Raw genomic sequence first — 14,666 nt, 5'->3', positions numbered from 1 at the left:
AATTTCTGCATAAATAAAAAATTCAAAGACACTCAATAAAATACTATTTCATAAAATGCACATTGAATTGCTTTGAAAGAGAATCTAGTATGATACCACCCGAAAATACCGGTCAGATAATGTGAAAATATGCTTTCAGTTACAAATGCAAGAAAATTACAGATTTTCGCAAATAAAATTTCAAAAATTACTTAAGATAAGACCAACATAAGTTTTCTTCAGAAAATGAAAAAAAATTGCACATGCATTTCATTTGAATATTATTGGTACTCCCAGGTAGCAGAGGAAAAAATATATCGTTCTACAAAAGATGTTTACAAAAAGAACTGAGGGAGTATCAAATAGTAAGGTCAAAAATTAGAAAGATGCATATACCATAAATTCCTCGAGCATTCAAAAGAAGGATATATCAGATCCAATAGAAACATTTTTTGTCTGAAAGTTGAAAAAGATATTTTTACGGTTGAGACTGAACCTTTTTGATAATCTTGAAGAGAAGAAAGGTCATTCTTTATTACATTGTAGGTTATCTGATTTTGAGAATAATAATTTCACAAACTTGATTTGATTTCATTGATTTATCATTGTGGAATCGATGTTTGTGACGTATCCACATGATGACGGAGGATTGAGCGCTAATTGCTACTTCCCTTGAGTTTTGAAGGAACTCATTTTCATGACAACTCCTCAAACTATTTAACCATCCAAACAGTTTTTCAACTATTTCGATTTCCTTCTTCGTGTACATAGCAAATGATACATGATCCGTAAATTGTTTTGCACATTCATGCATCTTGTGGCTAAGTGATTACGACCTGAAGTATAATTGTTTTCGTCTGTTCCCCTTTCTATCAGTGAACTAGTATCCTATAAATCGTACTCTCTCCTTGAACATAAAATGCCAGACTTAACAATCCTATACCAATTTGGTGTTATTATTTTTTAGATATAGTTAATTAATACTTCATCTTATAATTCTTTGCCAGCCTCTCGAAAGCCTCAATGAATGCCAACTTATTTGTGGGCTCAGATGTGACAATTATAAGAAAAAAGTGATTATATTCAAGTATTGATATACTTTTTCAAACTTTATTAATCACTTCTCGTGAGTTTAAGTAGAATTGAATGCTTGAAAACATCACCGGTAGAAATTTCAAAATTTTTCCATAAGTTATCAAATTGAAATTCGATAAAGAATATATTAATAAGCTTAATATATACCCATATTGAACTTACAGGCGCTATCACAGCTAGTTATTATTTACCATCAATGCATGTAAAATGTGGATTACTGCCAGCCATAAAAAATGAATTGAAAAAAACAAAAATACATAAAAATCGTTATAAATTGATATGCAGATGAGTTAATCTGCTAAAAACAATAGGGAAAATAAAAAAAATTGGGATTCTTTGAATTCTGAGGAGTTTCCGAAGGGAAAACAGCAAATCTAACACGGTGATTCAAAAGACCAACAAAAGATACGCAAAAAATAATTATGTAGAAGTTTGTCAAAGATAACTTACATAACCTAAATGTCATTAAGAATTTCAAATACATTTCCTGACCTCAATTTCCATCCAAAAGGTCCGAAAAGAGTTAGTATTGTTGAATATAAATATATATGTTCATGATTTTTTCAGATTTATTTGTGCTAAGAGTCACTCGGGAATTTATTTTTCGAAAAAATATGTTTTTTACCATATGAGGATTGTGGGACCACCTAGGCATCAAAAATTTTGCCAAAGGGGTTTCTAGATATTTACTTTCGAGAGCATAATCCCAAATATGAATCAAGCAAATTTTACTATGCTATCCTGCTATAGCCTTTATCATTTTCTCCTAGGATATAATGCAAAAGGAACAAATTACAGGGAATGATTTTAGAAAGGATCTTTTATCATTCATCTGCAAAAAAGGCCTACGTAGTGAGAATATTTAAGCTGAGCATAGTTATTCTAGTATTCCAAATGTAAGTACTATCATTGGTTATCAATTACAAGTAAAGTGAACATTGTATCATTAGGACCATATTTCTGGTACTCTGATGTAGCAGGAAGAAGACATGATTTTCAAATGGTAATACGATTACAAGAAGAACGGCATGAATGTCATATTACAGAGAAAAATTAAATATTGCAGTAATACTGAGCAGTAAATGAAAAAATAAAAAACAATCTGTTCCTCCAAATTTAAAGATTTGATAAATACAAAGCCTATATTAACAATAGACCCAACGATCACCACTCCCAAAGGATGACTACTGTCACAAGAGTATAAAATATAAAAGTATAAATAGCTTCAATAAATGCAAGCAAATAAAATCAACTTTAATCCATCACAATACCTCTTGAATAGCAAGTCAGCACACGTCAAAGTTAAGAGATATATGAAGTTGGTTACAAAAAAGAGTAAATGCATATTCCTTTTTTGTCTACTGAGTAATTACAATATGGATGTAGTTTAAAATATGTATTCTTGAATGAAAGCAATGCTCCTCCCTTGCACCTTTGAAACAGAAAGTATAAGAAAGAGCAGATAGCACAGACTGTATAAAAATGGACAGCAATTACAAGCAATTAGAAATTGAAAGGTTAGAGCTAAAATACCAAATAGTATGCTAATTAATGGAAGCAATAAAAATGACCTCATTCAAGTCTTCGATAAAAATGACTGAAATAATGCCTTATCATATTAAAAATCATTGATTTAAATAATAGACCAACTCTTACAACATAATCACCTCTTGCGAGAAGATGTTCATACTATATTTCACAAAAAATTTTATTGTTCCACCATCAGTTGCCAACAGCAGGCAAATAACGTGCAATGGCATTGGTCAACAAACACTGTAGAAATTAACACCAATGAACTACTTTACATTAAGACCATAGATGAAAATGAGAACATCAGGCAAAATATAACCACATAAGCAGCATATATAGCTAATGGATATGTGTGGACAATGGCTTACAGCTATAAAATGAAATACAATCAAAAATACAAGTATTCCATTACCATCAATCAAAGAAGACCAAAGGAAAATTCCCTACCTATGAATTCCCTCCAGGTGAATAAGATGAAAAATGAAAACACATTATACACAATATTGAGCACAACAAATTGGAATTGAACATAACTACTGAAAACTGAGAAAAATATAAAATATAAAAAAATTAAATTATATTTCCACCAAATAATCACAAAAAAATTCGTAACTGTGATAACTAGATTAAGCAGAAAAATACACAACATTCCATTAAAAAAACAATAAATAGGGGTATTATTGGTTATTTGAGATGCAACAGCAGCAGAGTAAAGGAAAATTTGCAAAAAACAGAGAGGCCTTGATGAAAATAAAATGAATATAAATGGCATTTCCGTCCTCAGGACTGGCTCCATCCTATTCTCCAAAGTAATTCACCCCACATTCATCGCTGAAAGAAGAAAATAGAAATAAAAGGATGTAAAAATAACATCACAATCAATATACAATGACATTATTAGGTCTGTATTGATAGCAGAAGTAGATATAACCCCAGTTTTACAAACTGCTATGCCAAACATTACACAAAGTTATCAAATATCATGAAACAAACCCACGTTCTATACAGACTCATTGCTTTCATGAGTCAAAAAATGGGAACAATAAGCTGAACTGTGTAGAATTTCCAAATGTATGAATCAATGGATGTTTCATGGATCTGAATATTGGTCTTTTTAAACCTCACAATATTATATTAACTTAAACTTTAAAATATTAGTATCCATTGGATTGGAGTTTGATGATCTTCAATATTTGCCATCTTAAATGCATGTTGTTTACGAGCAGATTTTACACAGCCACAACTCATGTTATCTAATGAAAGTAATTTCAGACTGCGAGGATGGAGTGGTTGAATGAGTTAATAAACTTTCATGGAAGTAAATTAAGTAAAAGAAAAACTCTCCACAGCCATAAAATCAAACTTCTCAAGGAACACAAAGAAGAAAATTGAATTACACACCAGACGTATCATTTCACCACAACATGCCAAACATATCTCCAATCCAGAACCTTCATTTGGCTAAATAAATTATTAATAAATCTTGCATTATACAAAACTGGTGTGATATCAATAAGTGAATTAACGCTTTCTTTTGTTTTCATTATTAAAAAAATTATTTTAATAATTTTATGACGACCATGAAATACTGAAAATGCCAAATAAGTGCAAATATTTTACATTTGCATTGATCATTTTAATCTCTTTTACCAAATAGCGATGAAGAAAAACCCTTCAGACTGTAATGCAAAGACATCTATGAATCCACTCCATTTCCTGACAATAATATAATTAAAATAGGTTACAAAAGGGAGGACAACAGATAAGAATGGTTGATGAATTGGTTTTGTGGGTATATAGAGACAGGGGAAGTATCAGCGTAAGACATAGAAATGGTACTCACCCTAGTGTTGGCGAGCAGTGCTCGTATCACATGGCCAGAGTACATTGAGAAGACGAGAGGGGCTTGCTGCTGCAGAAGAGCTCTTCCTTCTGTGGATCCATTTTGAGTGATAATACGAGGGACAGAGGCAGCGAGATAATGAACCCTTGCCAACTGTGTCCTTCGTTCCAATGCATAAGTGATACTCCATTCTAATTCTTGTCCCCTCTTCCTCCTCTCCTCCACCTCCTCTACAGCCCTTATCCACTCAAGCTCACGTTCGACATCTCCCTTGTTAAAAGGCTTCCCCTCATTGTTAAAAACTAATTTGAGAGATAATTGAGAAAGGCCCCGAGCTAAGAGACAATTTATGCTTTTGTTATAATTAAATGTAGCATCCTTTGCACCAAAATATAGAGTTTCACTCTCCAAGTCACAGTATGAGGTCCATTTATTCCCATTCTCCCGAGTCCCATCCAAATTCACAAACTCCTCCTTCATCCTTCCAATGCGATTAGATTCCAAGTCCACTATCACTTTCACCCGATCTTTCCAACTCAAACATTTAATAATACAAGCAGTGAATTCATCTTCATCATACAGTCTCTCATACAATCTACGCATTCCATCAACTCGATTTCCATACACGATCCTAGTCTTTCGCATCATGGCATCCACACACTCCTGCCTTGCTCTGGCCGGATCGGATGTAGGTTGACTTAAAGATGCCTCCGCACCAAGTCCAACCTTTACTGACATCACATCCTCCACTGTTGACGTCACTGCTTCTTCCAGACAACGCAACAGTGCATCACGTCCACACACCTGTGCCTTGAGTTCATCCAACGATGAGCTCAGCTGTCGCACAAGAGATTTCATCTCTCGCCTCAATGAGTCCATGGAGGACTTGAGAGATGCAATATCACATTCTGGGCTAGCCACGGTTGTCAAATGATCAGTGCTCCTATTATAAGATGCTTCCAGAGGACGCAAAATAACTTGGTCCCTCCTGTGAACCAATGTCACCAACTGCAGCACTTTTGAGCGTTCTACATCATCAGGGAACTGCCGCACCATCTCCTCAGCTGATGACAATGCATTCTGTTGACTGTCATCTGTAATGTCTGTGTCGGCCCCTCTTGCTAATAACTCCTCCACCCAGTCAGTTTTTCCAAGTCCCACACCAACATGCAAGAGTGTTTTTTGTCGCATATACCGAACATCGACATCTTCCAACAAGTCCAGCAGCTCTTTATGCTGGAGGAATGAGCCAGTCAGCAATCCAGCAATGAGCCTCTCCTCGATAAATTGCTCAGCGTTGCTGTTAGGAGTGTTGCTCGCCATTATTCGGAAAAAAGAAATAATTTAATTGAGCGGGCGTTGGATTCAGCAGAAGTTGGCTGTCTGAAGCAGGCGTGGTGAAGATGGTCAGCAAGGAGTAACTCACAATATCAGCGTTGGTTTGAAAAGATTACATATTGGCTGCAATCAAAAAGAAGAAACATCAAATTATTAGGTATCTTAACACGTTGCCTACAGATGACAAAGATTCTCCTCATTTAGGCGCATCAACCTAATCAATTTTAATGCGTACAATACGCATTTGTTTGTACGTTTTCAATTGTTCGCTATTCATAATGAATTGATGCACCATAACGTTTGATTGGATACTGTTATATTCTAAACACTAGCTTTTTAACCATGTTTAAACAAAAGGCATTATGCCCTAATAGGCACATATTTCCAATCTCAACACCTCCACCCAGAATCAGCATTCCTCCTCTTACCAGCATTTGCATCTTATTTATCTTTTTCTTTGAGTTACCCCACAGACTTGGCTCATTATTTCCTAAGAGTTTATCCACATGGCCTTGTTTTATCTGGTGAGTTTGACCCTTATCCGCATTGCTTCTTCTTCGAGATGCACTCTCAGCAAGTGGACAGCTCTGCTCCGTCAACATAAATATTCTCCACAAAAGGAACTGGGGGACTCACAATGAGGCCCCCAGTTCTTTTCGTCCGTGTCATGGAGGAAGTTGATGCTCTCTTACTTTTTTCTTGCCTCTGGGTTAGTTTCCTCTCCCAATGTGTCTAGAGCAGTTGGTGTGTCCCCGAGTCCCAGTAAAAAGTGCATTTGGTGTCAAGTTTTACTCGCATTTCTGCTCTAAAAACCACTCATAAGAATATTCCATATTATGGCATCACATCAGAAGGACAAGAAATTGGATGAAGAAGAAATTGTGTTAGATTTGTGTGCTGATGATTAGATTAGTAATTTAGAAATTTATTTAGTGGAGGGAAAAAATTAGAACAAACCATCTTGTCTCTTTTGAAACCACATCTCAATCTTTGGCATCATGTCTATGAAGACAACTATATATTATCATGGTGTGAAAATTGCAGAACTGCCCTTAGATAACAAAGTAAGAGTGTTTGGAACCATAAGACCAAATCGGGGACTCCTCCCTGCCACGTTGAAGAGCGAGGCAAAAACTTTGAAAAAGGGACAGAGCACGTTCTCTCGTAAAGGTGCGGTGTTACTAGTGGTTTGGAAAAACAAGAGGTAAGTAAGAATGATTAGCACTGTTCATACTGCCAGCATGGGTAACTCAAAGGTAAAAGATTGGGTTACAGGACAGGCAATCAAAAAACCCACTAGTATTATAAAATACAACGAGAGCATGAAAGGTGTTGACAGGGTAGATATGTACTTATCCTATTACTCCCTCATGAGAAAAACAATGAAATGGTCGAAGAAAGTCGTACTGTGGCTAATAAATTGTGCTCTTTTCAATGCTTTCAGAGTTAATAAAACTCTAAAGAAAACTAATGGCATTCAATTCAAAGGCTTTTTGCTCCGGATCGTGAAAGAGTAGATAGCGAGTAGGCAGGAGTCTAGTGAATCATCCTCAGACGATGACTGCGATGATAAGCCAAACAGGGTGGGCCCCTTTAAGAGATCACCTACAGCACTTATCGAGAGACCTTAGGAAACACCATCTCGCTCCTATTGTGGGAAAGGGGACAAAAAAATATCACACTAGAAGATACAAAGTGTGCGCTACGAGAAAAATTAGAAAAGAAACAAGGTATGTGTGCTCAACTTGCAGCGTTTCACTCCACAAGGGAAAATGTTTCATGGAGTATCACACCAGAAAGAGATGCTGAAATTATCTGTAAGTATCACATTTAAAATTGCATGAAAAAGTTTTAATTTTTAAATAAGTTATGGCATTTTTTCAGATGGAAGGTTTGCTCAGTGAGTGATGTTTTAAAAACCGCCGGAACAGGGGGTTAAAAGGAATTTAAATACCCCGGTACGCAACATGTTTAAATTTGTCAATAGCAGTGTGGGAACAACAAGATTAAGGGTGACTAGAAAAAAAATACCTCGCTTACTATGCAACCCTGAATATATAGAAAACTGCTCTGGTATGGCATTTTTGAAATTCAATCACTCACAACCATCGTTTTTATGAGGAAATAATCCTGCTGGAGACCAAAATATATATATAGCTACGCTAAAAATGTTGGGGCAGTTTTCTACCATGCAAGAGTACCAATCATTTATTGCGGAACCTGTAATAATGAGGGAAGTGAGGTTAGAATGAAAATAGAGATAATATGCACTAAAATCTATGATGTGACATGATAAGATGAGAAAATAGGCAGCTGAAAAAAACAAAAACAGAAAGAAATTAGAACAATAGAAGAAATTCAACAGATGCAGGTGCTACATGGTGGAAGTTTGAAATATTTAAATTGAAGACGGTAACACTTTTCCTCAATATTTAATGTACAATTCTTGTACCAGATGATGACTTTGTGAGCCGAAATGCATCATACACATTGAAATGTTGTGGAAAAGTGTATTCCTTCCTAAAGTAAGATCGTAAGTAATCGTAAGTGTGTCTTCCCTTTGGAATTCAAATTGAAAAAAATGTTCCTGATTAACTGCTTAATGGCGGATGCCAGCATTGGTGGAAATACATCATAAAATTATCAATATTTGCTTGGTTACTTTCTGGACGGCAATTCATGTATAATATTTCTTTCATCAAATGATACGCAGTCTTATTCCATTTGGTGCCATTCATTGAAAGCATGCTTGCGCCAGGTTTTCCTCCTCACTTCCTTCTCTCCTCTAAGAAATGCACATAACCTGAGCTCTCAATTGTCTTCCCCGTTTACACCGTCACTTATATTATGCTACTTTACTTAACCATGGGACTACCGAATCGACTGCATAACCTTGAAATATGTTGAAAATGGACAATAGCCCCTTTTAAAAGATTCCAACTGAAGTACGAAATTGGTGATCCTCTTATATCCATCCATCATTCCATCTTTACGCTGAAGTGAAGATGTTGCTTGGAGAGAAGCATTTTCAAAAGTGCAATGAGCTTCAGGACAAAGCCAAAATTCATTGGGAATCATTTGTGGCAACATCCTATGAAGAAGGTATAGCAAATCACGTCTACAGGCACCACCAATTTCTCAATCGCCGAGGTGATAATGTCAGAAGGACACCACAAATGGAATTTTATAAGATGTGCAATTATCACTGTTTACAGTACTTTTTTTACAGGATTGTTATTTTATCACTGAGTGTGGGGTGCTAAATTTAAAGCCCTACTGAAAAATCCAGCCATTTTTACTAAATTTGTACATTTTTTAAAACATTAGCATCAAAAAAATATTTATATCGATGTATACTTTAGTAAAAATGAGACTTTTCTCTTCTTTATGAATGAGTTGAAAAACATTTATTGCTAATTTTTAAATATAAAATTTAACAATGAAAACCTACTGTTTTTGAAATATAAAAGAGTTGCAACATCTGATATACCGCCATAAAATGCATAACAATTTTTAATTACACTCAATTCGAACTATTTAAAGCATGGACATTATAAAAAAGCATTGTTCCAAGCAAAGTGCTATGAATCCTGGATGACAAAAAGGGTCACTGCACCCTCAACGAACGGTTCTTTCCGCAAAAGAATTTTCACACCAAGTGGCCTAAGATAAGGATGCCAGTATCTGCAGTAAGGACTTTTCGTCCTCAAGACATTAAAAGAACTCTTTTTCCATCAAGGATTTCATTTTTGAAATAACAGAATCACTAAGCAGTATGGTGGAAAAGGACCATGGGCGAAATATTACGGCTTCACGCGTACAAAGCCAATTAAATAGATAGATAATATTACATCCATGGCAATTTTCAGATAGATCAAAAGGACGTAATATTACGTCCATGGCTCACAAAGTGTTAATCTAGAGTTTTAAATGCAGAATGGCTTCAAAATCCATTTCTGCACATGGGATTTAAAAAAATATTAGAAGGCAGGGCCCCCCGGCTAAGAAGATAAGATCTTGAGCCCCAGCCGAGGGCCCAAATCACCCCACACCACCCCTGCTTATCTTCCTTGTATACTCCTCCCATCCACTTCTTATCTCCCCCTGATATCCCATTAATCTGCATTGGAAATTTCTCATCGCCAGTGTCTTGGTGTACATGAATTAAAACAAAAATGGATCATACCGATAACATCATTGGAAATTTCAGTTACCTGGTTTTCATGGCATAAATTATAATTCAAATTCTTCACGCTCGTGGCCTTGCTAACATACACGATCTCGTCCAGTTTTTTCAGTAAGAAAAAAGTCTATACAGAATTTAGAGGCGGCCTCATATTGTATATATTTGTATCTAAGTTGGATACTTTTACTTGAAAATTAGAAAGAAAAACAATTCTGTTTCCTATTAAAGAGTAAAATTTCCTTAATTGCACAATGCTCAGATAACGATTATGCTCAGATAATTTTTTACTTTAATTCTGTATGTTGCTCATAATCCCAAATATAAGAAGACACTGGTGGTCACAGGCAGGATATTAATTTAACTGTGATTTAAATGAATATATGGCAAGCACTATCTCTCCATAGACATTCTCCTATCTCCTAAGAAATACACTCAAATGTCTCTGGAAGCATCCTTTATGCACAATAGGCCACAAAGAATAATTTAAAGCGACATGTAGTTGTAGAAACGATTGTAAGAACATATTTAGACAAGGGTGCCCACTCTAACTACATTATAAAATTAACGGTTTTTTCTAGGTTCACACCGTCTAAATGTCATCAAATTCATGGTTTGTAGATCAGGCATATTAGGCAGAAATGCTGATCATGTAACAAGTATCGGCCAGACATTAACTAAAAATTTAACAAATGCAAAAGATGCCTTCCATACAAACGCAGCAATGATGTGCTATCTCTTATGACGTCTCCTATAGCTAGCAAAATTCAACTTTGGCTAAAGGGTGTGCATGGGAAAATGGAGGGAGCAGGGTGGCAGGAAGGAGAGAAGAAGTGCCTGATTTTTTGCCAGGGTTAATGTCTTCCAATCGCAGGCTTAAGGTCAATGTGCTGTAATGGCACATGGACCAATTAATAATTGCGCTTGGAATACATGTATGCAGAAAAATGTGTGGACAGTAACTGCACATGACACGGCTTTGAAACGAGAGATTTTTCTTTTAATCCGCCAATCCTAGTTCTACAATCAAGTTTGAGAGATTTCTAAGGTTTCATGGCTATTCCAGGTTTTTTCACGATAGACGAAATTCAGGGCTTATTCACGGTTGAGTGGGGACCCTGTTAGACACATCATCTCATGCCACAAATTAAAATCGGAAGGAAAGCGGGATAGAAAAATAATTTAAATGGACGTTTTACAATGGTTATTAGCCATATTAGTAAATATATTGCAAGTGTGTAAACCGTAGAGTACCCACTTTTTACTTTACTAAGATATTGAGTTTATTTAACAAGAGGTATGCAGGGGTAAGTGTGAGAAATGCAGTCCCAAGTTTCTTGTTTTACTTTGTGGAACCGCGACATTCGAAATGAAGTTTATTCGAATTATATTCGACCATAACCATTAATATTCAACGAACCATCTCCTCAATCTCATAATACAGCCAGCCCGCCCTTGTTCATTTCGCCATTTCGACTTTGCTCTTGACCACTCCAAAAAGAAATTCTCGTAGCGAAAGTATTGCACGTGGACAAGTGCTCTGGAGTACTTCCGTCGAGAGCGCAGTGTAGCATTCTTTGAACTTCTCCCAATGGTAATGGAGATGTCTAATTAGTCTTATCCTTTTTCAGAATTACACATATTATATGAAAAGTAGCTAACTGAAGATCGTATCTTAAACTTTCAAACAGAGCGTAATTTTCTCAGAGTATTTAGGATTGTAATAATTGAATATAATGAAATAAAACTTCAGGTGTCACACTTGCAAGACTTTTCCATGTTCAGCCAGACTTTGAAATTGATGTTAATCCATTTTTGAGATTTAATTATTTCAGTTGGTACCGTTTCGTTTTGGTTGCTAGGAAAATTTTGTTTTTCGGCTTCTCTGAAGAAATGAAATAGTGAAATTGGGAATTATGCCTTTTCAGGACGTACTTTATCTTTATTTATTTTTCTAACCTACTTTCTCTGGCAATATTTGCAGAATAATTAAATACATTTTATGCACAAATTATCAGCAAGACCACATGTACAACAGTTTCTCCATTTTTACAGTAACATATGGCCTTTCTAAAACATTTAAAGTAACACCCATTGTTTAAAAAATGACACGGTAGATATTCTTCATAGTAAGATCCAAAAGTCAAAAATTATCAGACCATAAGAACTGACTACTGCTAACCTCTGATTGAGGCAGTTAAAGTTATTTCGTACATATCATTTTGCGATAGCACTACATCTCGTGGAAAAGAAATTGGTGGATTACATTTCAAATAAATTTTTGGAACAATGCTCTGCAACTGTGGAGTAAGTAAGAGGTACACCGTGGTGAAAAACCTTTTTTTGGATGCAAAAAAAGAAATACTTGCTCTCCACTCTTAACGTACATGACGTTTAAATGGTTGGTCGATTGTATAAGATAAAATGTTTCACTTGAAAGGCATGCTCATTTCATATAAGGCAATCATGCAGTAATGGATAGTTCAAAGAAAGCATAGCTTAAATGTATTTGAAACTACTTACCCCATAGATTAGGCAATCTGGTTGAAATCTGTAAACGCTCTTTCCTTGGCTCTCCTATTCCAAATTCAGAGAAGGCAATCCTGAAGCGTAAAATAAATTAAGTTTGTCACTGGCATGGGAAAATTTTTATACTCACATGAAGCAAACTTTTCTCTAATGCCCTTTAAAACTCACAGAAATCTCAATCCAAAATGATGTAATAACACTTCTCAAATAGCAGGAGTTTAAGTAAAAATGGTGGATCAGTTCGTCAGATGCAACTCGAACGATATCAGCCCGTCCTGTGGCTTAAAAAGAGGCCTTTACACGCACAGAGATCAGGCTTATCTAATCATAAGTGCCTTACAAAAAAATGAAAGTATAGGGATTGCCAATTTACGATAATGCCAGTCATCGCTCTGGCAAAAATAATTGTGATACTCTCAACTGAACATAATGGATAAGGACAGATATAACACATTACTATTTTTCTTCGGATTGGTTGTGATTTTTGGTGTGATTATTGAGACATGGGATCATGAGATGAAGATGAAGGTAAAGGATTCTAAGCTGAACACACTGGCTAGCCTCTACCCCCACGGGGAATCCAGATACGAAAGCTTGTAGGTGTTGTGCACACAAGCCAACAGTGAAGCAAACTAATGTTCAAGAACTGCAAATGCTTCTTCATTAAAACAATTTTAAATCCAAACGTAAGCAAGTATTATTAAATAATCACATTCAATAGAGATAACCCATAAACAGCACTAACATAAAAATTAAAGGTAGGTGCCTATTTGTTGATATAACTACTTATAATGATAATATAATCCGAGCCATGGTTGGGAGAAGAAGGCCTCTTTAGCCAGCGGATTTTTGCAAGATGAACGAAGAATACAGTTTTTCTATACATAGCTTGATAAATGAAGGTGATGTGAGGTTTACCAGGTCGTCTAGTAAATATGTAATAAAAAAAGTTAATTTTTAAGACTTTTACGTCCTTATTACTCCAAAATAAGAAGATAGCGACAATTATTTACATTTAAATAGTAATTTTGAATGTATTCACAATTAAAAAACACAGATGTCCCTCAGACCACATGCCAAAATTGCAAACGCCTGTGTAAATCAAAACCCTCTGGAATAAAAGTCAAAAATGATCAGCTCACGAGATTTGACTAAAGATGGCCTCTGACTAACATGGTTCAGAGCTCCCACAAGCTATTTTTACGCACTATTGTTGCAATAAGATTATTTCTCCATAAATATAAAAATGAATATTTTGTTGAAATAGAGTTTTGGAATATCGTTTTTAGTCTGTGAACTTTGGAACAGGTATGAAATACATGGTGGCAAAAAACTTTCCATGGATACAACACAAGAAATATTTGCTATCATTCTTATCATAAATTACGTTCAGACTCTGTTGGTCGAGTGTATCGATAAAACCTTGCACTTGAAAGGCATGCTTATTCAATGTAGGGCAATCACTCTATTATGCATAATACTAAGAAAGCTTAGATGAAATGCGTTTGCAAGTACTTACCCAATAGAAGAGGCAATCTAGTTGAAATTGGTATTTGCTCCTTCCTCGGCTCTCCTCTTCCCAATTCAGAGAAGGCAATCCTGAAACGTAAAATAAATTACTTCTGATACTGACATGGGAAAATTATTATACTAACACAAAACAAACATCTTCAATGCCTTTTTAAAACTTCCAGAAATCTTAATCCAAAACGATGGACAAATAATTCTAAGATAATAGAATTTGAACCTCAACATGGCACATCAGTTCCTCAGATGCAACTTGAAAGAAATATGCTCGTCCTGTGGCTCAGGAAGAGGCCTTTAAACCTGCAGACAGTGGGCTTATCTAATCTTTAGCGCCTTATAAAAAAAGGAGGCATTGGGATTACCAATTCACGATACTGCCAATCAACACTTGGGTGAAAGAAAAGGGAGCTTCCCAAACTTTCACATTAAACGGAAAGTCAGTCATGAAAACGATTCGTAAAATTTTCTTTGAGCAAGAAGTTTGCCTTAGAAGAACAGTGGACCACAGGTTATACAACAACTCTAGGAAGGTAAATCGTTTCATCATGGAACATCTTAAGAAGAGGAATTGTAAAGGGCACCCAACAATCTTATCAAAGCACAGAAACACAGTTGTGGCTTCAGTCTTTGCATCTCCATCAA

General features: G+C 35.6%; 1 protein-coding gene across 1 annotated transcript; it reads right to left on the bottom strand.

The window, feature by feature from the left end:
• Positions 1-309: 309 nt before the first annotated feature.
• On the bottom strand, positions 310-14,097 carry LOC124173321. Its single transcript, XM_046552849.1, has 4 exons — positions 14,017-14,097; positions 12,492-12,571; positions 4,448-5,908; positions 310-3,435 (listed from the first exon to the last, which is right to left on the bottom strand). The coding sequence occupies exons 3-4, from the start codon at positions 5,768-5,770 to the stop codon at positions 3,430-3,432; spliced, it is 1,329 nt and encodes a 442-aa protein (XP_046408805.1). The 5' UTR covers positions 5,771-5,908; positions 12,492-12,571; positions 14,017-14,097; the 3' UTR covers positions 310-3,429.
• Positions 14,098-14,666: the final 569 nt, after the last annotated feature.

This window comes from Ischnura elegans (assembly GCF_921293095.1).
Source record: "Ischnura elegans chromosome 13 unlocalized genomic scaffold, ioIscEleg1.1 SUPER_13_unloc_4, whole genome shotgun sequence".
Taxonomy (NCBI): domain Eukaryota; kingdom Metazoa; phylum Arthropoda; class Insecta; order Odonata; family Coenagrionidae; genus Ischnura; species Ischnura elegans.
The sequence above is the reverse complement of the archived record's forward strand: the minus strand, read 5'-3'. Positions and strand labels throughout refer to the sequence as shown.

What these genes read in the sequence shown, in the direction of transcription:
- LOC124173321 (XM_046552849.1), bottom strand. Translation starts at nt 5,770, where the DNA reads ATGGCGAGCAACACTCCTAACAGCAACGCTGAGCAATTTATCGAGGAG.